The sequence below is a fragment of the Drosophila subpulchrella genome, chromosome 2L (assembly GCF_014743375.2).
Source record: "Drosophila subpulchrella strain 33 F10 #4 breed RU33 chromosome 2L, RU_Dsub_v1.1 Primary Assembly, whole genome shotgun sequence".
NCBI classification, from domain to species: domain Eukaryota; kingdom Metazoa; phylum Arthropoda; class Insecta; order Diptera; family Drosophilidae; genus Drosophila; species Drosophila subpulchrella.
This window is the reverse complement of record NC_050610.1, coordinates 5,619,293-5,643,661: the sequence shown is the minus strand read 5'-3', so window position 1 is coordinate 5,643,661 and position 24,369 is coordinate 5,619,293. Positions and strand designations below refer to the sequence as shown.

Sequence of the window (24,369 nt, the reverse complement as noted above, 5' to 3'; positions counted from 1 at the left end):
TTATAGCTTTACAACCCGATCTGAACCGAACTCTCAATATGAACTTATTTAAATTTTGTTTCTCAGACATTCGGTGAGATTCAGATAAGCTGTACCACCACATACAAAGTTTTGAATAGTTGCAATTGTATATCCCGGACTACAATAATAATTAGCTCTTACCGATTGTATATAACATTTTACTAAAGCCTCTGAGAGCAACCCAGTTTATATCCTCGCCTGGGGTCTGAGTATCCAATTCAATGAGCATCTACAAATAGAGCACAATTTCTGAAGCCGTCGCAAAAGCTAAACGGAGTTCAAAGAGTGTGGAGGCACATTTGAAGTGGATAATGGCTCTGATAACATTGACCCTGGCTTTCTTGGTAGTCGGGCTGTTGTATTCCACTCTAATATATAACTACGACCACTGGAGATAGCGGGGGGTTTTGGGTCCCAAGCCGAAGTTCTTATGCGGAATATATTCTTACATTTTCTTTCTGAATGTGCAACGCCCACAATCCGTCCAAAACTGTGGCTCCCACAGTACTGTATACAGTTATATTAGAATAAACAAACAACAAAGCTAGGTAAGCTTTTAGAAACTTGCGTATACCGGCACTCAAACATTAAGATATATTGTATTGCGTAAATGGCATTTTTGTACACCTCCGGCACCTCAGGATATGTGTGTGCTTGAAGAAGGAGAGGTATATTACGAGCCCCTAGCCAAAATGACGTACTTGGAGCAGGTTGTGGCAGGTAAGTACAATGTTTTGATGGCATAAAGAAAATCTTGATGACGGTTATTCCTTGTAGAAACCGTTCGAAAACATCCTGTAATTTCGCAAATTGCTCGTAAGTGCAATCAGAACTACAAAGTACCAAATACAGAGTTAATCATTGAAAAGCGAACTTCGACCCAGAGGATACCCAGTCTCGACACCCTTTTTATACCCGTTAATCGTAGAGTAAAAGGGTATACTAGATTCGTTGGAAAGTAGGTAACAGACAGAAGGAAGCGTTTCCGACCCCATAAAGTATATATATATATTCTTGATCAGGATCACTAGCCGAGTCGATCTAGCCATGTCCGTCTGTCCGTCTGTCTGTCCGGATGAACGCTGAGATCTCGGAAACTATGAGAGCTAGGCTATTGAGATTTGGCGTGCAGATTCCTGAGCTTCTTACGCAGCGCAAGTTTGTTTCAGTAGAGTGCCACGCCCACTCTAACGCCCACAAACCGCCCAGAACTGTGGCTCCTACAGTTTTGATGGTAGATAGAAAATTTTAACTGAAATGTATTAGTCTTGTCAATACCTATCGATTGACCGAAAAAAAATTTTGCTACACCCACTCTAACGCCCACAAACCTCCCAAGAAAAAAAGCTATGACGTCAGAGCCAGACAATGCGAAATGTTTTACGCGTGTATGTGTGTGTATGTAAATAGTTGCGGGCCGAACTTAGCGGCAACGAAAAAAGCACTGCCGGCGTTCAGAGAGAGCAAAGTGCGCGGCTAACTTATTCAATTGAATAATGAATTTTTCACGCCTACCCTAACGCCCACAACGCTTAAATCTGTCTTCCGCCGGTAGGTGGCGCATTTAAATCTCGCTTTGCTGCTTGCATATCTCCATTTCCCTTTGGTCCCTTAAGCTGAGTAACGGGTATCTGATAGTCGAGGTACTCGACTATAGCGTTGTCCCTTGTTTTATTATGAGTTCTGTATAACGTTTCAAATCAAATTGTACTCTCAATAAGAACACATCACACATCCGTTGAGATTCAGATAAAATAGACCCCCGCTTATTAAAACATCTTATTCTCGTATATATGATCCGGTATTACATTTTTTTGTTTGAAAAAACCAAAATAACAGTTATTTTCGAGCCCTGATTATAATTGTATCACATTCAGTTTAATAAAATATATGTGGATAGTACTTTTAAAAAGCCCTTGATCTTGTTGTTTTACATATTTCAGAACTATGAAATTTGAAATATAAGCCGTTGGAATTGGCAAATGAAATTTTTAACGTGTAGTAAGATTAGTTTGGTGAATTTCGTATTGGCTGGCCGGGTTGCAACAGTAAACTTTTTTTTAGGAACCACATCGTAAATAAATATTAATAGCTTGATATGAGGATTGACCGCCTGCAATAATGATTAGATCTTATCATTTATATGTAAGTACTCGAGTGCCCGAGGTGTGTTTTGAGTAGTTTGCTCACTTAGTATTGCTCGTTTCACGAAAAGCCAGGTATCTGTAGAAATAATCTCTCACCGGGGTCTGAGTATTGATTCCAATGAGCAGCTACAAATAGAGCACAATTTCTGGTGCCGCGGCAGACGCTACACGGAGTTCTTCGCGTGTGGAGGCACATTTTAAAGCGGTAGAATATGGTTCTGATTACTTTGACCCTGGTTTCGTTGGCGGTGGGGCTGCTGTATGCGGTTCTGATATGGAACTACGACTACTGGAGAAAGCGGGGGGTGCCGGGTCCCAAGCCCAAGCTATTATGCGGCAACTATCCACACATGTTTACTCTGAAGCGCCATGCTATCTACGATCTAAACGACATCTACAGGTAAGTAAAAAGGTAAGAGGTATATACAAGATAGAAAAAGTAATACAAAAGTATCTATAGAACTCGTACAAACAGTTCTATAAATGTTTATCGTTTTTAATTTCAATTTAAATAGATAATATTTTACTAAATAATCATTCTGATTAAACCAATTATTTGAAGACAGTATAAGCACAAGTACGACGCTGTTGGCATTTTTGGATCCCGCTCTCCTCAGCTGCTGGTTGTCAATCCCGAGCTGGCCCGTCGAGTCTTCGTATCCAACTTTAAAAACTTCCATGACAATGAGATTGCCAAGAACATTGACGAAAAAACTGATTTTATTTTTGCAAACAACCCGTTCTCGCTAACTGGCGAAAAGTGGAAGAATAGGCGGGCAGACGTGACTCCTGGTCTAACAATGGGACGGGTGAGGCAGTGCATCCAAGTGCACACATATCGTAATTAGATTAATGTGTGTAAATCATTTACAGATTAAGACAGTCTATCCGGTGACGAACAAGGTGTGCCAAAAGCTGAGCGAGTGGGTGGATAAGCAATTACGTCTGGGTTCGTCCGACGGCATCGATGCCAAGCATGTAAGTTCGCTAAAATGTATAATTGTAGTATGAAAGTAAACTCGTTTTGTTTACTTACAACGCACAGATGAGTCTATGCTTCACCTCAGAAATGGTCACCGATTGCGTTTTGGGCCTGAGCGCTGAAAGCTTTTCAGACAAGCCCACGCCCATTATGGCGAGTATAAAGGACCTGTTTAACCAGCCCTGGACCTTCGTGCTCTTTTTTGTGCTGACTAGTACCTTTCCGTCGCTGAGCCACTTGATCAAACTGCGCTTCGTACCGCTCCGAGTGGAACGCTTCTTCGTCGACCTGATGGGCAGTGCAGTGGAGGCCCGTCGCGCCCAACAATCCGCTGGAAAGCAGTTCGAGAGGTCTGACTTCCTGGACTACATCCTGCAGCTCGGGGAAAAGCGTAAGCTGGACAATCGCCAGTTGCTTGCCTATTCCATGACCTTCTTGCTGGACGGATTTGAGACGACGGCCACGGTGCTGGCTCACATGCTCCTCAACCTGGGACGTAATAGTGAGGCTCAGGAGCTTCTGCGGGAGGAGATCCGCGCCCATCTGCAGGATGGCATTATAAACTTCGAGAAACTTAACGACTTGCCTTTCTTGGATGCTTGTCTGCAGGGTGAGTTATAGCGGGTTTTAGGCTACATGTTGCCAAAAACGTCTTTACTTGGCTTTGCAGAAACCATCCGCCTCTTCCCGCCCGCCTTCATGTCCAACAAACTCTGCACCGAATCAATCGAGCTTCCGAACAAGGATGGCCCCAACTTCGTGGTGGAGAAGGGTACCACTGTTGTAGTACCCCACTATTGCTTCATGGTGGATGAAGATTTCTTTCCCGATCCTCAGTCCTTCCAGCCAGAGCGTTTTATGGAGCCCGATGCGGCCAAAACGTTCAGGGAACGTGGTGTCTTTATGGGATTCGGAGATGGTCCACGCGTGTGCATTGGTTAGTAGATAAATACATCTAAATACTAGGAATTTTGATATTAATTTTAATTTCTTATCTAGGAATGCGATTTGCCACAGCGCAGATAAAGGCAGCCATTGTGGAACTGCTCTCAAAGTTCAATGTCAAGATTAATGCCAAAACCCGCAAAGACAATGAGTTTGACCCTGCCCAATTCATCTCTGGTCTGCGAGGCGGCATTTGGTTAGACCTTGAAAAGCTGTAGAGATTCAATTGATCCATCACTCAACTCAGAGAGACGACATAAATGGGCTTAGTGAGCGGCACAAGTTTCCAATCTGTTATTACATTAAATATAATACATACCACCAGTGCGATTGTTAAGCTTGCAATAGCTTTCCTTTTATATTGATTTTTGTACATATACTTATTCTTTATTAAATGTATTATTGTTTTTTATAAAGATATACTTTTGGCTAAATTAAACATTATCAAAATTTACTATTCAGGAAATTACAGGAAACAAACGGTCATGGTTATTTTTTACATCTTCATCAATTATTTCTCCTATTATTTCGCGGAACACAAGAATTTAAATGTTTTTAAATCTGTGTCAGAGTGTGCTTTTTACACTAATAAATCATGAACAAATCAGAATATACATATACATGTTTGTGCAGTGTACACACTTTAGAGGTTGACATGACCTTTTTCAAATTTGACAAAATGTAGAAGCAGATAATAACATATCAAGTGTGCTTTTATACCTCTAAAAATAAAATATTTTCATGAATACTGTTTAAATCGGAAATATAGCGTATATAGGACTGCGGAACCTGGTGAAAATGAAAATTGTTTTCATTAAATATGTTTTTTGAAGCTGTCTTTAACCCGAAACATGGTGAACCATCTGGGCTTTTCAACTTTGACGTTAAACCACAAATACATGTACAAAGGCAAGGACTATTATTTTGTAATGCCCATCATCACCATCACCATCACCCAAATATCATGGAATAGAATCCCCAATCAAAATGTTAGACTTTGTGATCCTGATTCTTCTTTGTTTTAGATTCTTTTTTATGCACGCACTTTTTGGTAGAGCTCAGTGAAACGTGGACAAGCTTAATGTGATTTTAAATAGATCGATAAGCAACAATATGAGGTAAATTCAATGTTAAGGATCTCAATGCGAGTGGACTGCACTTGGACTCGTATCGCAATCTCCGGGGCTATTGTGCTCCCTGCATTTGGGTTCATTAAACACATACGAGAATAACGCATGGGTATCTCTCCCACATGAATGGCGATATAGAGAGGGAAATAATACGTTGAACAGATAAGCGCTCAAGTCTGTGTTCCTTGCCCATGGAATCCATGGGAAGTCAATTGGGTGATCATTTGTCAAGCGTAACTTAAAGTGAACAGTTGATTGAAGTCGTTTGTCGCGAAATACCTATTTCGAAAATCAAATCCGAATATGATTGTCCTTGTGTGGGTTTTACTGGCCGGTCTGCAGGTGCAGGGTTGTGTTAATCGTGTGCCGTGAGTATTATTCTACGGAGTCCAAATGTATTTATCTAATTTAACCTTTTACGGCTCTCAAGAGTTGTTAAAATGCGTGGAACTCTGGTAACAATGCGTAAGCACCAAAATTATGCCAACTGCACTACAAACTGTGGACCCTTGGTGGGAAGAACCAGAACTGAGGTGAGATAGTCTGTAATATTCCCAAAATAAACATGAAATGGATAGTCCATAAAAAGAGATCTTCACAAAAATAGTGTTATAATGGCCAAATATGTGATTTTAATTTAACGTTATGTTTAAAGGTAATACAATTTTACTTAAGGCCTTATCTTTAAAACGAGATTTAAACATTTTACATGTATCAGAAAAAAAAGTATTGTCTTGCTTGCTTGCTCAAAACAATTGTAGTTCAAAGCAGAGTATTATTAAAATATTTTGGAATCGGAGGACCTTAAAAACAAGAAAAAAAAAGCTTATAGAAATAAAAATAAATTTTTTTTATGGTCAGCTATTTAACAGCAAATATATAAATAGTTAAAAACATTTTTGAGTCACTTTTATTCCTTTTTCTGAAGCTCAAGTACCCTTTGTATTGTTCACTTCTACCCCTAGACATACATGGGATTCCACGACGTTTGCTGTGATGGTTATATACGCAATGAGGACAAGTAAGGATCCTTAGTGAGAACTTATTTTAAAACCTTTAAGATCCTTTTTTATTTTTTAGCGAGTGTGTGCCGCAGTGCAAGGATTGCGGAATCGCAGGAAAGTGCCTGTCGCCCAATGTGTGTTTGTGTGACAAGGGCTACTCGAACCGCCGGGATCGCAGTCACTGTGAGCCGGAGTGCAGTGAGCCCTGCGTAAACGGAAACTGTGTGGCTCCGGACGAGTGTGAGTGCCTTCCGGGCCACCGGTTCTACAATGGCTCCCAGAAGGAATGTGAGCCGCTTTGCAAGGAGGACTGTTCAAACGGTCGCTGCCTGGAGACGGGAAAGTGCCAGTGCAACAACGGCTTCCAGCGGAATGACAAGCTGAACAAATGTGAGCCCATCTGCCAGGATGTCTGCTACCACGGCCAATGTGTGGCGCCCAACGAGTGCCGCTGCAATCCCGGCCACGAGCAGCGTTTGGGCCAACCGTGGATCTGCGACCCGATCTGCTCGAGCGGCTGCGCCAACGGCAGCTGCCTGGACGCCGAGGAGTGCTACTGCAAGGAGGGCTATGCCCACAAGGACGGCACCCTCGCCTCGGGCTGCGACCCGGTGTGCAGTCCCGCCTGCGTGAACGGCACCTGCATCTCGCCCGGCCACTGTGCCTGCTCCGAAGGACACGTTTTCGCCGAGGGATCGCGCCATGAGTGTGTGCCCAGCTGTCGTTCCGGCTGCGAGAATGGCTTCTGCAGTGCCCCAGGTCGCTGCGAGTGCCACGAGGGCTTCGAGAAGCTCTCCCCGCACCGCTGCTCCCCCACCTGCCAGCCGGGCTGTGGCCGCAACGCCCGCTGCACCGCTCCGGACACCTGTGCCTGCGATGCGGGCTACGTCTTCGTCAACGGCAGCACCACCGAGTGCGAACCCTTCTGCCCCAGGAGCTGCCGGAACGGGATCTGCAGCAGTCCTGGCGTTTGCACCTGCTTTGATGGCTATCAGGTGGGTACTGAAATAATACTCCTGATTTATAAACCGATGTTATGACTAGAAAACGGGTTCTATTCACTTAAAGTAAATTTAATTTAATAATTTAATTTTCAAGACGGAAAATACTAGGTTTCAGAACATTTCGGTCTACAATCGAGAATGAATATTTCTTAAATCTAGTCATATGTGTACTAAAAACAAGAACGTTTTAGTTATAAAGTAAAAAAGTTGCATGAATTAAGGACGAATAATTCTTAAATCAATACATATATATTGTAAACTTAAATTCCGTTTATTTTATATTAAAGTTGGAGAAATAAGTGTTGGAATGTAAAATAAACGTGATATATCTAAATTATATTAATATTTTAAGTTTACTTACGACTTACCGCGCACTATACTTAGCACTTTCAGAATAAACAGATTATAAGATATTTAAATCCCAAATGTGCTCAATGTGAGAATTTTTTCAGCACGATAGTTTTTTAATTGTGAGCATGAAATCGTTCTTAAATTAAGGCTGTTTGTATGATATTATGTATGTTTGATATAAGCAAGGTGTTTTTCCCCTGAGTGTGGGAAAAAAGTTCCGCAAGTAAGGCAATTTACAAAAAAAATTCCAGAGTAAGGCCCAGTAACACTTAAGGGACTTAATACGATTTTAAGTATTTCTTTTATATTTTTTGTTAAGATGTACATTTGTTTAAGAGCTAACACAAAAACACAACAATATTTGGTCATAATACTGAGTTTTTCAATACATTGAACCCCACTAATATTCCTTTTCCCCAGGCTCTTCTCTCTTTCTACTGCATCCCGGTCTGCTCGAAGTCCTGCATCCACGGCAGCTGTGTGGCGCCCAACGAGTGCCGCTGCTTCACCGGCTACCGACCGAGTGCCAGCCAGGGAACCAGTATTTGCGAGCCCATCTGCAGCCAGGATTGTGGCCACGGTCTCTGCATCGCCCCGGAGATTTGCCAGTGCGATGTGGGCTATGCGAAGCGGTGGCCCCGCGGCTCCTGCGAGCCCCACTGCCCCCAGAAGTGCGTGAATAGCCACTGCGAGGGTTCGGGAGTGTGTCGCTGCTACGAGGGCTACAAGCTGAGGCCGGGATCCACCTCCGTCTGCGATCCGGAATGCTCGCCGGGATGCAGGAACGGCACCTGTGTGGAGCCCAACAGCTGTGCCTGCTTCGCTGGCTACGAGGACACCAAGGTGCCCTACGAGTGTGTGCCCACCTGTCGGCCCAGGTGCGAGAATGGTCGCTGCTCAGCCCCGGGACACTGCGAATGCAATCCCGGCCATGTGGTCACCAACTCCAGCGAGCCGAACTCCTGTCGACCCCAGTGCCGGGAGCAGTGCATCAACGCCGAGTGCCTGGCACCGGAAAAGTGCGTCTGCCTGCCGGGCTACAGATTTTTGGCCGATAGCAGCACCGAATGCGAACCGATTTGCTCCAAGGGATGTCGTTCCGGCCAGGAATGCATTGGGCCGGACACCTGCGAGGGCTTCGATTCGATGATTAGCCCCACAACTGGCAGACACCTGGTCTTCCACTGGTCCATGTTCATCCTGGCCATCCTGCTCTGCCTGGCCTTGGTGATGGTACCCCTCCTGGTGCTCAGGGAGCTGCAGCGGCGTCGTCGAGGGGGCGACAAGCAGAGGAACAACCTCATCGAGAACCCATCCTACGGAGTTGTGCAGGCCAACAGCGAGGAGGCGGATAACGAGTTGGGGATCGGTCTAGGGGATTAACCAACATCAGATCGAAGATAGACTTTATAGATTTCTCATCACGACTAACTAATATTAATAAGAACGCATCTCTTTGTCTGTGGAAATAGTTTAATTTGAATGTTTATGGCTTGGTTTCGTTTACAATCGTTTCGTTCGATTAAGTTCTACACCGAAGGATGCTTGGCATCGTCGAAAATAATACACACATATATAAATATATCTATAGAACTATAATTTTACGCTAAACATTTATGGTTAAAAGTTAAGAACGTAATCTACCGTAATAAATTATGAAATACATAATACTCATTGTCCATTTGGGTCAGTTTCTCAAGTTGTTGTTAAGTTACTCGTTTCGATTAACTAAGAATTTTATTTAATCAATTCTTATAATTCTTTAAAATAATTATAAGCGCTTCAAGGGAAATTTTATATTATATTTTTATAAATAAAGAGCAAGCCACTCAACTGAATACGAGTCCAATTAATAGATATATTGTGGAAGCTGGAAAATTTTAGCGATTGTTTAATTCAACAACAATTTAAGAAACTGAACTTGTGACTGATCTTTTCAACGTTGCTATCCTTTGGGTCATGTGTTGGCTTCCAAATGATTCAAGTGGATATTGATCTTCGGCGTGATCTAACTTAACAAATTGGCTACTTAGGTCTACAAATATATATAATTTTAGATGCCTAAAGCGGGTCTTGTTTATTTTGCGTCTTTACTAGCCTAAGTGCCAAGTCCATCGTCCAGCCCTCTTCCCTCATCCCCACCCCGCCCCGTATACAATCTATGAACACAGTCAGCTTTCGTCCTGTTCCCTTGACTCCTACAGAAAGGTCTCCCGGTTGGCTCTCCCCAATCCCAATCCCATTCCCCGCCAGCGCCGGTCCCACCATCATGGTGGTGCGTCGTTGGGATCGGGTGGTGGCTTCGCCGGCTGCAGCATCACCGGTGGTGGAGAGGTGTTGGCGGTGGAGGGTGCAATGAGGAAGCCACTAGACGCTCCGGGAAGGGGCATGCCCAGAAAACCGGCCACTCCCGTGTTGGCCGAGTCGCCGTCTTCCATGATGACCGAACTATCGGCAGCCGAGGGTATGGTGGGCAGGAAACGCACTCCCAGGCGAGGTGGTGACGAGTCCTCTTCCTCCTGGACCGCTTCCTGGCGGACTAGTCTCGGCTTTACTGCATCCAACTGGGCCTTGCCGTTGTGAGCTGGACAAGGGTAAACAAATCGAAGAAAACAACCAATTCAAATGGATTTATTAATGAATTATTAATATATGGAACTTAGGTCTTGATATAGCAATAAATGAAAATATTTATAGGTGATTTCGGGTTATGATGGTTCAGTAGAACAAAACAATATATTCAAATAATTATACCCGTTACTCGTAGAGTAAAAGGGTAAACTGTTCTACTGAACCATCATAACCCGAAAGCTTCGTCGTAAAGTATGTAACAGGCAGAAGGAAGCGTTTCCGACCCCATAAAGTATATATATTCTTGATCAGGATCACTAGCCGAGTCGATCTAGTCATGTCCGTCTGTCCGTCCGTCCATTGACCCATAAATGTTTGCCACACCCATTTTATCGCCCACAAACCGCCCACAAACTTCAAAATATCGTAAATATGAACGTGGATATCTCGGAAACTATTAAACATAGAGAATTGGGATCTCAGATTTAGATTCCGTAGCCTTGTGCGCAGCGCAAGTTTGTCACGCGAATATGCCACGCCGACCACCATAACGCTTAAATCTGTCCACCGGCGGTAGGTGGCGTATTTCAATCACGATTTGCTGGTTGCATATCTCCGTTTCCCTTTGGGCCCTTTAGCTGAGTAACGGGTATCTGATAGTCGAGGTATTCGACTATAGCGTTCTTCCTTGCTTTTAACTTGTCTTAACTATCGATATACACTTGTACTTTAATAAAAAAGAAAAAAAGCAGCATAAGATTTCAACTTGTACCACACTATATAAAATAATAAAAATTAATATTTGCATACTATATTTAAAATTAAAATAAATATAAAAACATAATATTTTAAAGAAAATCGTCCCTATATTCATTATGGATATTCTTTTTTAAAATTATTTTTATAAGAATTTAATAGCAATATCAAAGATTAAAATCCATTATGTACTATTATGGTTAAGCTCAATTCCAGAAAAGCAGTGAGTGAATATAATTACTAAGTTGTTTTATTACCGTTTTTATCTACACCCAATCACTTAAGATCACCTTATTTATCATGGAACCCCCGTCGAAAACTGGTAATAGTATGGGGACTACTCACCTATGATCGAAGGCAGGGGCGTGCTACTGCCCGCACTCGATCGCGACAGCCGGAAGGTGGAGGTGCTGGCGGTGGTGGCCGAGGCGGAGGAGTCGTTCCGCGAGCTGGACAAGTTGGAGTCCTGCGACGTCTTGCGGGTGATCAGCCAGGCGGAGTGGCGCCTCCTTCCATGGCCATGGGGGTGGCCATGTGGCTCCAGCATCTTCAGCGGCATGCTGCAGTTCCCGGGCGGCAGGGGGGCGGACGAAGGCGGACCATGTCGCCAGCTGGAGGATCGCGAGCTGCAGAAGTTCTCGCTGGAAATGGAGCTGGCTCGATTCTGGCGCTGCTGTCGCAGTTCGGCGAACTGGTACTGGTACGGATTAGCGGCGGCGGCGGTATAGGCCCTCTGGCGACGCTGCTGCGGCTGCCGTCGCTGCTTGCGGCGCCTCCTGCTCTCCCCGCAGCAGAAGGTCCTCAGCCGGTGCCACAAGCTAGGGGTCTGCTCCATCTTGTGCCAGTTGGGCATCTCGCTGGGCAGCATCCTCAGGCATCGGCAGCCCGGCGGGTGGGCAACCGCTGCAGCGGGCAGCAGGGGTGGTGGCAGCTCACCCCTTTTGGTGCGCGCCACTGCTCCACCACGCCCACCCTGACCTCCGCCTCCCACGACTCGGGATTCCTCGAAGTGTTTGCACAACGTAACACAGTCCTTCTTGAACTGCTTGGTCATTATGGCGTAGAGAAAGGGATTGCAGCAACTATTCAGGGGCAGCACAAAAACCGTGAAGATCTTGGCCTGTTCCAGGGATATCAGCTGCAGTCCAAAGATGGCCGTGATGGAGAAGAAGGCGATGGGTGACCAGCAGAGGAAGTCCGTGAAGACCAACAGGGCCATCCGCTTGGCAATGCGCGAATCATTGGTATTCCACGCCTGACTGCCCCTGATGGCCCAGTACATCTTCAGGTAGCAGCCCATCAGGGTGAGGAAGGCGCATCCGTTGATGAACATCAGTGAGATCACGTAGGTCAGGCTGGCCGGTCCGGTGGTGGTCTCAAAGGGCAGGCACACGGCAAACTTCCTGTAGTCCGAGACTCCCAACAAAGGCATCAAGGCCATCAGTAGAGCAAACACCCAGCCCACACTCATTATATATCCCGCCTGCTTCAGGGAGAGCCTCTTGTTCAGGTGGATGGCATGGGTGATGGCATAGTTCCGCTCCAAGGTGATCACCGCCAACGTGTAGACCGACAGCTCGGAGCTGAGCACGGCGAGAAATCCGGACAACTGGCAGAGCAGCGACATCTGCCACGGAATGGCAAACATGCGGAACTCGCCCAAGGTGGCCGCATCCACAATGGCCAGGATGCCCAGGTAGATGCCCATGAAGAAGTCCGCAGCCGCCAGGTTGCAGACCAGAAATCGCGGCACATCCATCTTGGAGCGCGAGCAGAGGAGCACAAAGACCACGGTGCCGTTGCCCAGGAGGGAGAGCAGGAAGACCACCCACACGCCGCAGCGCAGGGTCCACCAGTCGAAGAGATCGGCGCAGGGGAGGAAGGGTCCTGGCATCGGCAGGCACTGCACAGATCCAGGCTGAAAGTCCTCGGCGGTCATGCCGGAGAAGAGCCCCGTCCCGAAGCCATATCCCGTGGCAGGACCACTCACGTCGTGCTCCTCGAAGTACTCCTCCATGTAGCTGGTGGCGATTTGTCCCCCCGTCTGCGATTGCAGCTGTTCCTCGTTGAAGTTGGCCGCCGATTCCCAGGGATCGTGCATGGCGGCACCCAGCTGCTTGCTCAGATTGTCTGGGGTGAAAGTTAAATAAAAATGTAATATAATATAATATAATATAATCATATAATAATATTTAATAAGAAGAATATTTGATAAGAAAGGTGTATTTCTTACATTAATAATAAATGGATAATAGGGTGATCTTCTTAAATTAAAAAAATTATTGTCATATATACAACAGCTAAAAACAGGAAATAAATGTTCAAAATCTTAGATTAGTATTTATATTTAAAACCAATATTAAAGCAATTATCGGATGAACCAAAAGCTTATCTCGTTTTTTTATTAGAAAATAAATCTAAGTCATATTTTTTTCAGTCTTTTCGACCTTTGCATTGGGATTCCATTTTTTCTCAATCGAAGAAGCAACGATACTAGAATATCCATATAAAATGACATTTGATATGAACCAAATATTGTTTGAGGACTTTCATTTTGTAGGCTTTTTTGATACTTTCAGAGATCTTTCGTATAACTGATAACGCATAAAATAAAATAACTAACACTGTTCAGTACCTAAGAAAGGTTTCCTAAAGCAAGGATTATTTTTGAAAAATATGTCCGAGGTTTATTTAATAATGATCGCTCACGACCTTCTTATTTACTGAAATCCTGCTAAATTTCAGACTACTAGCTTTTTTCGAGTCTATACTCACGCATTTGTGGCCAGATGTTCATCATGCTGTTGTTCCACAGAGTCATATCGAACTCCGCGTCGGAGGGAAAGAGGACGGCCTCCTGGACCTGGGAGGTTTTTTTCTGGGCAGACATGGCCACCAAGGGGAGAAAAGCGCAGCAATGGTAGGCATAAGACAGAATAAGAGTTTGGATCCGGGGAAAGGTGTCAGGTGGCGGAAACTCCCTGAGCTTCGGATTGTTAAAGGTCTTCAGGTGGAGCAGGGCACGCAGTCCCGATTCGGGCAGCTCTGGGAAAATGTTGTTGCCCAAATTGAGATCCTCGAGGGCTGTGAAACCGGAAAAGGCCTCCTTGTGTATGTGCGAGATCTCATTGCCCTCCAGGTCACTGTGAATAAAACAAATATACTTTAGTGGTCTACGAAAATGAGTGATTAGATAGTGACCCACAGCAGCTGGAGCTTGGGAATGCCCTGAAAGGCATCTTGGGGCAGCGCCTTGATTCGATTGTAGGAGAGCAACAGATCGTGCAACTGCTTGAGTCCGTTGAAGGGCTTCCCCTGAACCGTTTCAATTTGATTGCTCGATAGATCTCTGGTTTGAAATTTATATGAACGTAATAAAGGGAATCACTTTAAGAGATATATACTCACAACAGCCTTAAGTCTCTGCAGCTACTTAAATTTGGGATGCGTTTAAGGGAATTGGTTTTTAGTTCTCTGTTAAAAAGAGGTGATTAGTGATCATACAAATATTACATTAAATGTCTATACTCACAAACTCCTCAGTCTTGGCGTTTGACGGCACAGATTCGTTGGCACCTCCTGAATGCCAGCACGATCCAGTTTCAGTATCTCCAGGGCGTGACAGGCCTCAAGTTCGGGAAAGGAGCGCAGGGTTCGCACATCCGATAGAATTCTGCAAAAAATCAAAAGTCACCTCGGATATTTTAAAATCAAACCGGAAGGACACTCACAGCTTCCGCAACTTGGTCATCCCCCGAAAGGCCCCTGCCGAAATGGTCGAGAGGGGATTGGCCCTCATGTCCAGCATTTGCATGCTCCTGGGCAGTTCCGTGTCGTTTATCCAGCGCAGTCGATTGCTGGTGATGGAGCTGTGGGTCGAGGGGATGGGGGAAATTTAATAAAAACGTTTATCCAATGCCAAGAAAAGTATCTTTCGGATACACACTGCTGGCAAGTGGCACTCGGCTGCAGCTGCATTTAAAAGTCAAGTTTTGCAAACAAGCCAACAATGCCAAAAATAAACTGTGACAAGAGCATACTTTTGGGCGCTCATATTGTTAACGTCTTTTTGTGTTTCTTGGCCAACATTTTTCGGGGTGTTGAGTAGAGTTAACCCACAGAAATTGGTCACCGACAGCAAGGCATATTCAATTCCTTGACACTTTCCTTAAATTTTCAAACCACAGAAATTAAGTTTCGTTCAGAATCTCTGTAAAGTAGAAACATCTTTTGTTTATCTCTTCTAGTTTGTTGCACTGACTTGGCTTGACTCCCATTCTTTTACGAGTGGAGTCAACAAAACGCAGACACTTACTGGCTGCTTTTAATCCTTTTAAATTTGATTTTTTGTTTGTGCCACATCCATACCAAACCGCACACACATGGAGGGATTTTTGTGCTTTTTGCTCTCACAGTCGTTCGAATTTATTTACCAGCTTAATTCCCCAATCATGGATGCACTGGCTCTGGAGATGCAGCACAGCGTGGCTTTTATCGCAACATTTAACATGCTCATAATTATCCTGTTTACCAGAAATTGAATTTCCTCGGGGACTTCTTGCAATCGCAAACGATGTCAGCATTGCCATGACAGTTGCCGCGGACCGAGATGTTGCTGCTGCAGCAGCGATATTGCTGCTGTGTTCCTTTTTTGAGTTGCTCAAGGAAGCGGGCGTGTGACAAAAACAAAATGCAGCCAGCAATTCTCGATTCGTGGTTGGCAGGATGTGCAATAGAACCGAGCAGGCTGCGACTGGATATGGCCATAAATTGGGCAAGTAATGATGCGTTATGATTTTCGGTTTCCGCCTGTTTGCCGCCCCACAAAGTAGGAAATGTCGTGGCAAGTCAACAACACGAGTGCAACTGCTCCCCACTCTCTACTTGGGCTAATAACATTGGTCCAACACCTGTGTTTTCCCGTTCACCTGATATACTTACAGCTCCTGCAGTTGCGACAGTTTGTTGAGTCCCTCGGGCAGACTGCTTATTAAATTATCGTCCAGCTCTCTGCGAAGGAAAAATAGTGGAAGATGCTTTGAAATACATTTCTTGATTTCGATTATAAAAATTGAGTTGCAAATTTTGCTCTCGCATTTTATTTTCCACAGAAATCACTGCCATTTGCATGACTTTGTTTGGGGGTCAGTTTTCTTTGGCTACGTGACATCACGTAGTTCCTAGCGGTGCGTTTTCCATTTCCGATGGGGTGACTGCTGGCTGTACCAGGAGATGCAAATTTATGCGTGAGCATAAAGCTAAGAGTATTTCTGATTTCAATTATTTATAAAATTGGAAAACAAACTTGATGATAAAACCTCTAACTTGCAATACAAAAATAAATTCCGCAATAAATGTAAATCTTATAACATGTCCACTTCAAATCAACAATTACAAAAAATAATGCGATCTTATTGATGGGTGTAATATATAATCATGTCAATGCTTTAGTATAAAGATCTTTCATCATTTGTTTTAAAAAATTTAAATTACCACATTATAAAAAATTCATGGGAAAAGAGTTTTTCCGATACTCCGCGACTCTGATAACTACATAAATGCCAAGTGGGGACCGAGAACAACAGATGCTCTCGCCACCAACTTTCAATCTCATTTTCCCCACATATGACCCACTCTGACTCCACTTTTGGTGGGCGTGACTCTGCTTCCATAAATCTGGAGCCAAACGGCAGTATGCACACGGAATATTTCCCTCATTCTTCGTGAATGGTTAGATTTACGCGTTGCACGGATAAAAGTTTTTCACTTTCACTTGATGCATTCCTCGGAAGGCTGGCCACGCCCCCTCCTTAGTCCTGCTCAAGGAGACAATGGAACTCTGTCAGCCACAATATAAATTTGCATATTTGTCTGCTGCCCGCCGTGGGTGGGAAGGACTCGTGGAAAGGACTTGTGGGTGGAAAGGATATGTGGGCGCATAAGGTGCCGAGAGGAGCGTTTTATGGGCCCACGGAAAAGCGTGCAGCGCAAAAGCCAAAAATTTGCGGTAAACAGCAGCGCAGAACGTCAACGCTGGCGACGACAATTTAAGCTGTCGGATCCGTACCAAGCTGAACTCAAAAAGAAGAAAAACGAAAAGTTTTCCACGCTTTTGCTGGAAAATTGAAATTTATTCGAGCCATGGCCGCAAAACGGATAAACACCATTTCCACTTGCCACTTGAGCTCGCTTGAGGTATCATCGTCCTTTCTCTATTCCTGGCATTTTTAATGCGGTAAATCAAAGTACTTTAAATTTTTAAGAATATAGATTTAACTACGGGATTTATTTGACTGGTTATAATATTTTCATACACAACTGAAAACATTTTTTTATATGTTCACCAATCTAATATTTTGAATAAATGATGAGGGAACTTAGAACTAGATCAGTATCCTTTTTCCTATAGTGTTTCTACAATTTCCTTCTGAACAGATCATTTATTATATCCATTAGCGGATACAGAACTTGGTTGTGGGGGCATATGAAAAAATATTATGAGTAGAAGTAAAAAATGTAGAATAAAATATTACATATAACCCGAGTAGGGGGATCTATCCCCTATACTCCACCTCCCCTGAGGATCCGCACATGATTATACCTCAATAACATTCATCTCCAGAACATTATCAACTATATATTAGAGTATTTAACTTTCGGCCCAGTCTTTGCCGAAAAGAAATCATTTTTCTATTTGATATCAATTGCAGTTTTGTAGGTCGCCCTGGTGTCAGTGTGTTTATGTCATGTCGCCTTTGCTCATGTGTGTGTTTTGCGTTTCCTGCATAAAGTTCTTAAAGTATTCGAAGTTCCATCGCATGGCTCCTGCTACTTACAAAACTTTTAAGGCGGTTAAATTTTTTAGAGCTCCCGCGGAGATTTTCATGATTTGATTTCGCTTCAGCAAACTGCAAAACGAGGAGAAATGAATGCTTAAACTTATGCACATGAATATGGCCACCGGCAGACCTCAATTACTTACAGCACGATCAAGTTTGGCATTCGCGGAAAGTCCTCGTCGTTTATTATTGTCAACAAATTGCTGCCCAAATTACTGTCGATGGTTCGAGTGGGAGCAGAGCACAGAAATTATTATCAGTCGCAGGGTTTTATGATCCCCTAACTTTCGTTTATAATTCAATGCTTTTTGTGGCTCGAGTAAGTTTATAGATTAAAAATGGTAATACACTTGTGATGGAGGAAGTTACGGGGTCAATGCTCGATGAAAACATGCACATAAAATTATTATTATTGGCTGTGGTTAGTTTATAAGGGGTTTATTGTTGAATGGCTGTCGTTTATTTGGAGTATTTAATCAACGGGATTTCAAATTAAATAATTTGCTTTGTGTCTGGGTACGTTTGGCTTGTAAGCCAGTTTTCTAGCCCATAAATTAGTAAATTATAGACAAAACCATTTGCCATTCCCCGCGCACATGAATTAAATGATGAAACAATTAGCCTAATTGGTTTGTTTGTTTAAACAAAAACCTCTACCAAAATGCATGCGAAACACCAAATAAAAGAGAATCAAAGGTGAATGTTGGGCCAATTCAGTCGGTTACAAATTTTTCGATACATGCAGGATAGTAATTAGGTTAGGGAACTCTTGAAGTCAAGGGGCTCACAGTGCTTCGAGCGTTCTGAGTCCGGCCAGCGCGTTCGTGGGAATGCGATAGAAGAGATTGCCCTCCAATCGCAAGGTGCGCAGTTTCTGCAGGTGGCCCAGACAATCCCCATCCAGGCTGACCATGGCGTTGCCATTCAGCTGTCTGTGTTTTTTTATTTTTTTTATTTTTTAACCATTGCAAAATATCAAAATAAAACGGGGGAAAAACAGCACAGAAAAGCGGAAAAATATGAGAAAATAGCGTGTAATTGCTCGGCGAGTGCAAGTGCGTGTGGCAGTGTGTTTGCCCTAAAAGCAAACAAATTCATCCGGCTGAGAAGTCCTCGCTGTGCTCCTATATCCTTTCGGCGGTATCCTCAACTTAATTGCAGTGCTTAAAAGCAAACATAAACGTCCACGTACACTCAAGCACACACACACACCGCACACTTCTGGGCTGGTTTTATTGTTTTAAACAGTGGAACACTGCATACTTACAGGCTGGTCAGCTGAGAAAGTCCTTGGAACGACTGCGGCGGCAAGGACTTGAGGCCGCAGTTCTGCAGGCTCAATCGCTTCAATTTGCCCAGGCCATAGAATGCATTGGGATCCATATTAATGATGCTATTGTCGGACAAGGTTCTGCAAATAAACCCGCCCTCGGTCAACAATAATCTCGAATTCTCGAATATGGCCGGCATAAAGTCGAACTAAAGTCGGGTGTCGTCGGCCAAAGTGCAGGAAATTGCAAGGATAGCAAAGTCGGGAGTAATTAATCGTCCCAACTCGCTGAAATATACAGCGTAATCAAGTAATTTATATTACCAAAGGGCAGGACTTGAGCTAGGAGTGGGGATCTGCGGTTTTGGTCAGGGTTGGGTCGTGTGTTGACCGCTGTGATTTTCCTTTTTTGCGATGGGTTCGCTGTGAAATTGAATAATGAGTTCCTATGCCCGGCGACGGCAACTTTGACTGTTGAAATGACGAAAGTTTTTATATTGTTGTCATATTTTACTCTTGTTGCTGCCGTCCAGCACAGATTAAAATGGGGAAGTTCTGTGGTTTCCAAAACCCCAAGGGTGCTTGTAGGGGTTGATTTTACCAGGGCTTAATTTGGACTGGGAGGGATAATCCGCACCATAAATGAAATTGCTAGATTTATCATTAATTAAACTGCAGCACTGAGCAATTTCCGCTACATTTTTACATCAATCAGGGACTTATACTCACAGCTCCTCCAGACTGGGCACCATAAAAAATGAGTTCGCCTCCAACTTGGTCAAGTTGTTGTTTCCCAAATCTCTGTTGGCGAAATGAATGGCAGAAACAAAACAATAAACAAATTAATAACCGTATTGAAACATCCACGATGCCGACATTTCATCTATCAACAAGGCAAAGAGAAAATATTTGCCATTGTCATGAATTGAAAGCGAGGCTTAAATGATTGAAACAGAGGGATATCCTCTGCGGGGGCCATCAATCAAACTGAAAATAGCACAAAAACATATTGAGATAACCCGAGACCTCGGCGCAGCGGAAAATGGCATAAAAATGAAGATGAACCGCCTGGCAGGGAAAAAGGTTTTTCAGAAATTCCCCGCTTGCCAAGCGAAAAGTTTTGGAAAACCAGAAAGTGATTTTAATGGCTTATGACTGGTGTCTCCGAGCGATGCGTTAATTAATAAATTATTTATTTATTTATGGACCGTTCGAGTTGGCCATTAATCAGCTGAAACTTTGGCTAAGCGAAAAGCGGTTCCCAACTCCTTTGAGAGAGCCCGTCGGCGGCAAGAAAACGTGACTCACATACGTGAGCGATGGCTGATGATAATGATGACGACGCGACGGTGACGATGACGATGGTTGCGAAACGCTGCACAACGTGGCGTATGTGTAATTAGATTAAACCGCATGCCAAAATCGTCCGAAACCGAATCGAACCGAGGACTGCGAAATTGACTTGTAATTATGCGATTTGTGGAATTCCAGCAGCGGAAAATGGTTCACCGCCGTGGGTATTGTGAGTCTGTTTAATCGCTTAATAAGGGTACGTCTTGGAAATATTAATCGTTTAATTTATCACCTATTGTGGGTGTTTCGTGTTGGGGATTACCTAGTGGTATCCCAAAGGATGAAACCAAAAATTAAGAACACCTGCTAATTAAAGCCTCTTTCATACAACTTGGCTATAATTTTTCACGGCAAACTTTAATATGTATGAAACCAATTATTTTCATAGTGCTATTTTAATAAAATCGATGCACTTATTCATACATAAAAAATGATATGAAAATTACCAAGCTTAATATGCAAATAATAACCTTACCTATTAGCATATTAAAACTCATTTTTAATCACATGAAAAATGAATAGCGTTGGTAACTTTTTGGAAGATAAAGTTAAATTTTTGCATGCTTTTATGATGTTATTAAATAAAAATGCACATATAAGGGGTCAAACCGAACATTATAAAGACTTTTTATAGGTACACAATGATAATTTTATATGAACATTTTCGTTCAATGTAAAACATTTTGGTAGCTTATTTTAATTTGAACGAAAAATTATATAAGCAGCATTAATTTAAAAAAATGATTTTGAATAATAATGGCTTTACATAAACCAACTATATAACTATAACTATATAATTTATTTTAAATAAACGTAGAGAATATTTTAAAATGAAGATTAATATATATATTTTTTTAATCCTAATATATTTGATTGACTAGATATTAGATTGAATAGATCAAATATTTTAGGATTAAAAAAAAAAAGTTAATCTTCATTTAAAAATATTCTCTACATTTATTTAAAATCAATTATATTGGTTACTATTATGGAAGATACATTTAATTTTCATTTTAAGTTATGAATTCTTTTATAATTTAATTCAATTTAAGAAAATCATAAGACCTAAAAAAATCTTTTTTATATTTTTCAGATGAAGAAATACCTCAAAGGGTTAATAGATTTTTTAGTTATAATAATGGGTATTGCTATACTCACAGGACGACCACCTCGCTGGGCAGGTTGACGGGCACCGCCAGGATGCCGATGCCGCGGCAGCTGAGCCGCAGGACCTCCAGGCTGCCGGTGCAGTGGCAGTGCTTCTGCAGCCAGCGCTCGCAGACCGTGTGCAGCGATCGCTTGCCGCCGATGACGTCGGATGCGGAGGAGGAGGAGGCGGTGGACACCTGGCTGCCGTGGTACTCCTGCATGGACTTCTCGTACATGATTTGGGCCTCCCGCTCGGGGTCGGCCGAGGGCAGCATGACGTTCTCCCGGATGCCCGGGGGCGTGGCAGTGGTGGATGTCGATGTCAAAGTGGAGGTTCTATTCACAGTAAGTTGGCTGGATTGGTCGCTGTTTTCTCGATGTTGCAGGTGGATAAGTGGCGATTTCTCCTTTAGATTTTGCCTGCCTGGAGCTGGACTTTCTTTGGTTTCCTCATCATGGCCCATCGCTGATGGCAACAGTAGCAGTCGGAGCAGCAGCATCAGAATGCCGAAAGCCAGGCGCCAGCTCCACCGGCAACGCGCTGCCATCGTCGCTGTCGTCGCTTTTCTTGATTGATGCCGTCAAGCATTTGTCATTTGATGACAGTTTTGTGTGCGATTCGTTTCTCGCTCATGATTCTCGGCTGCCGTTGCGGTTCCTTAAACTCGCCCCACTCACTTCCCGGCCGCAGTTCGAATTTATTTCATTCACTTTGCATTCACTTTCCGCCTCAGTTGCACTGTATTGTCTTTTTTATATATTGCACGTCAGCCAATGGAATTCACTTTGATTGCTTTAACGTGGCTCAAATGCAGCGGTTTCTCGGGTTATCGCGGTGATTGATGCTGTCTGAGGGGATGGAGGTGGGAATGGGGATGATAATAAGGTGTCAGTCACGGGCTTGAAGTATTTTAAATTGGCTCTTAGCGGTTAATGTGTGCCATTATCTTTAGCCACTTAGTTACGTTTAATTCACATGTCAACTTTTATAAAAAGCTAGGAAAAATTCCAAAGGGAAAGATTATAATAAAATGCATGTATGACATCTTGCTCGGTGCTTGTTGAAAGCATAAAATAGATTCTGTCAAAAAACGTGTCCTGTAGTGCCAAGTTTTTGTCACATTACCCTCGTCATGGCAGCACAAAAGAAAGTTTTTCCCCCAATCAACCCACACTCACAGCGTGCAAAATTAGCCAACAGCCCATCAAACACTTCATATAAACAATGGGCCCAAATCACTAGCCGGCCAAAACTCCTGGCCAATGGATGGAGCCTTGTTCCTGTCAGAAACAAAAGGCTAAGAGCAGCACACACACAAAGCTGATGAATGACAAATTTGACACAGAATGCTTCCTGCAGAATCGTGGGGCCAAGGCAGGGCCCATTTTTCACCACTATGCCAGAGTCATAATTAATGAGTCCGTTGACAGTTTTAGATCTACGATGGGCTACAAAGTGTCGACGAATCGCTTTTTTTATATGTACGCCAAACCAACTAAATGAATCTTAACTTCACATTCAGCGCGCCCGAAATGTCACGATGATGTGCTCAGGGAGGATGAGGAAGGACAAAAATATGTCCGAAAATAAAAGAGATTTCGCAGCACGAGCCACTGGCAGAAAACCCCCACTAGGTCCACCTCCGCCCAGAATCGCTCACACTTTTGCCGGATGATTTATGGCATGTTTATGTTCCACTGACCTCGCAACTAGCAACCGAAAAACAGCAACAACTGAGCGGATAGTTGGGCACCTCGGAAACGTAGCCCGTGGATACGGCAAAAGTATTTGAAAAGACGCGGAAAGTACTGCCAATATAGACTTTGAGTTACCCGCTAATACAGATTTATTTTGCCTGGATTTCGTAATTTTAACCAAAAATATTGCATCTTCTATTTATCGTTCTATTCTGATTTGTTGCCTAAAAATTAGTTGGTTATATTGAAATTTTAAAAGTACTTGTCTGAGCCACCGAGTAATGGAGCAAATAAAAGATTTATTATACAACTAAAATTCAAAACAACAAAATCACTTTAAAAAGAGGTAGAGATGACGATCGCACCTTCCACATATTTTAATTATAATATTATAAGTTCTGACGATAAATAATTAAGGTAAAACATTTTACCTGTACAGGTAGCTTGAATGCTCAATTAGCTCTAGTAAAAAAAATATGATGTCAAGAATTGTTTGGGTCTAATTAATATTTAAAAATTCAACGGATGTTACAAATTAAACCAAAAACCAGTAGACCCATTTCAGTGTATTAGATGAGGTATGAAAATAGCACGAAAAATACCGCAAACGATGACGGCGATGATTTCAATTGCCTCTAATCGAATCTGGGGAGTATTTTATGGCCCTGCCCATTTCCATTCATGAATAATAATCTGTTCGCTCCTCTCGCCTTTGCTAATTGTAAACAAACATCGATTGTTATTTATTTACTATGAATATCGATTATAAACCAGCGGATATTTAGTATCTTTTATGCGAATTTGAAAGAGTTTGTGCAGCTCGGCGACAAGGTGATGAAAATGACTATGTAAACAGTGAAAAGGTTAATAAAATTATTTTAAAAAAATGAATCTGTTATGCATTAAAAGTAGTCTATACTATAGACTCTATAGAACATAAAAATTTGTTTTGTTTTTCCTAGCACTCCCAGCTTTTATTCTCCCCTAGCAACATATCCTCGACGCAAACTTTCTACCCTTGCCAACCGAAAACTTTAAACCATCTGTAAACGAATGGGAAAATTCAAATATTTACCCGCAGAGTTGGGTGTGAAGAAAAAGGTAAGGCAAAACAAAATATGAAAAGAAAATAGCTGGGAAGAAAATCAA

The 24,369-nt window shown here is 43.0% G+C and overlaps 3 protein-coding genes and 1 long non-coding RNA gene across 5 annotated transcripts; 3 read left to right on the top strand and 1 right to left on the bottom strand.

Annotated features, from left to right (window-relative positions):
- Window positions 1-319: 319 nt before the first annotated feature.
- Window positions 320-966, top strand: LOC119548179. Its single transcript, XR_005219279.1, has 3 exons — window positions 320-569; window positions 663-741; window positions 799-966. It is a non-coding gene; the product is annotated as an uncharacterized LOC119548179 (long non-coding RNA).
- A 1,352-nt stretch (window positions 967-2,318) lies between these two features.
- On the top strand, window positions 2,319-4,534 carry LOC119548372 (probable cytochrome P450 28a5). The gene is made up of 6 exons (XM_037855590.1): window positions 2,319-2,568; window positions 2,731-2,977; window positions 3,042-3,146; window positions 3,214-3,760; window positions 3,821-4,087; window positions 4,150-4,534. The coding sequence occupies exons 1-6, from the start codon at window positions 2,381-2,383 to the stop codon at window positions 4,311-4,313; spliced, it is 1,518 nt and encodes a 505-aa protein (XP_037711518.1). The 5' UTR covers window positions 2,319-2,380; the 3' UTR covers window positions 4,314-4,534.
- Window positions 4,535-5,156: 622 nt separating this feature from the next.
- Window positions 5,157-9,254, top strand: LOC119547067 (multiple epidermal growth factor-like domains protein 10). Its single transcript, XM_037853752.1, has 5 exons — window positions 5,157-5,593; window positions 5,656-5,758; window positions 6,191-6,246; window positions 6,306-7,224; window positions 8,005-9,254. Exons 1-5 carry the CDS (start codon window positions 5,529-5,531, stop codon window positions 8,965-8,967), a joined length of 2,106 nt encoding a protein of 701 aa, XP_037709680.1. The 5' UTR covers window positions 5,157-5,528; the 3' UTR covers window positions 8,968-9,254.
- Window positions 9,040-23,490, bottom strand: LOC119547066 (lutropin-choriogonadotropic hormone receptor). 2 transcript variants are annotated; one of them, XM_037853750.1, is made up of 14 exons: window positions 21,532-23,490; window positions 19,750-19,821; window positions 19,018-19,161; window positions 18,539-18,682; window positions 17,894-17,965; window positions 17,748-17,819; window positions 15,853-15,921; window positions 14,643-14,780; window positions 14,444-14,584; window positions 14,320-14,385; window positions 14,117-14,260; window positions 13,687-14,054; window positions 11,257-13,041; window positions 9,040-10,168 (listed from the first exon to the last, which is right to left on the bottom strand). In XM_037853750.1, the coding sequence occupies exons 1-14, from the start codon at window positions 22,068-22,070 to the stop codon at window positions 9,852-9,854; spliced, it is 4,071 nt and encodes a 1,356-aa protein (XP_037709678.1). In that variant the 5' UTR covers window positions 22,071-23,490; the 3' UTR covers window positions 9,040-9,851. The 2 variants fall into 2 exon arrangements, with proteins under 2 accessions (XP_037709678.1, XP_037709679.1); XM_037853751.1 differs by lacking the exons at window positions 14,444-14,584; window positions 14,643-14,780; window positions 15,853-15,921; ... (4 more) ...; window positions 19,750-19,821; window positions 21,532-23,490 and having other exon boundaries at window positions 14,113-14,260.
- Between the last annotated feature and the right edge of the window lie 879 nt (window positions 23,491-24,369).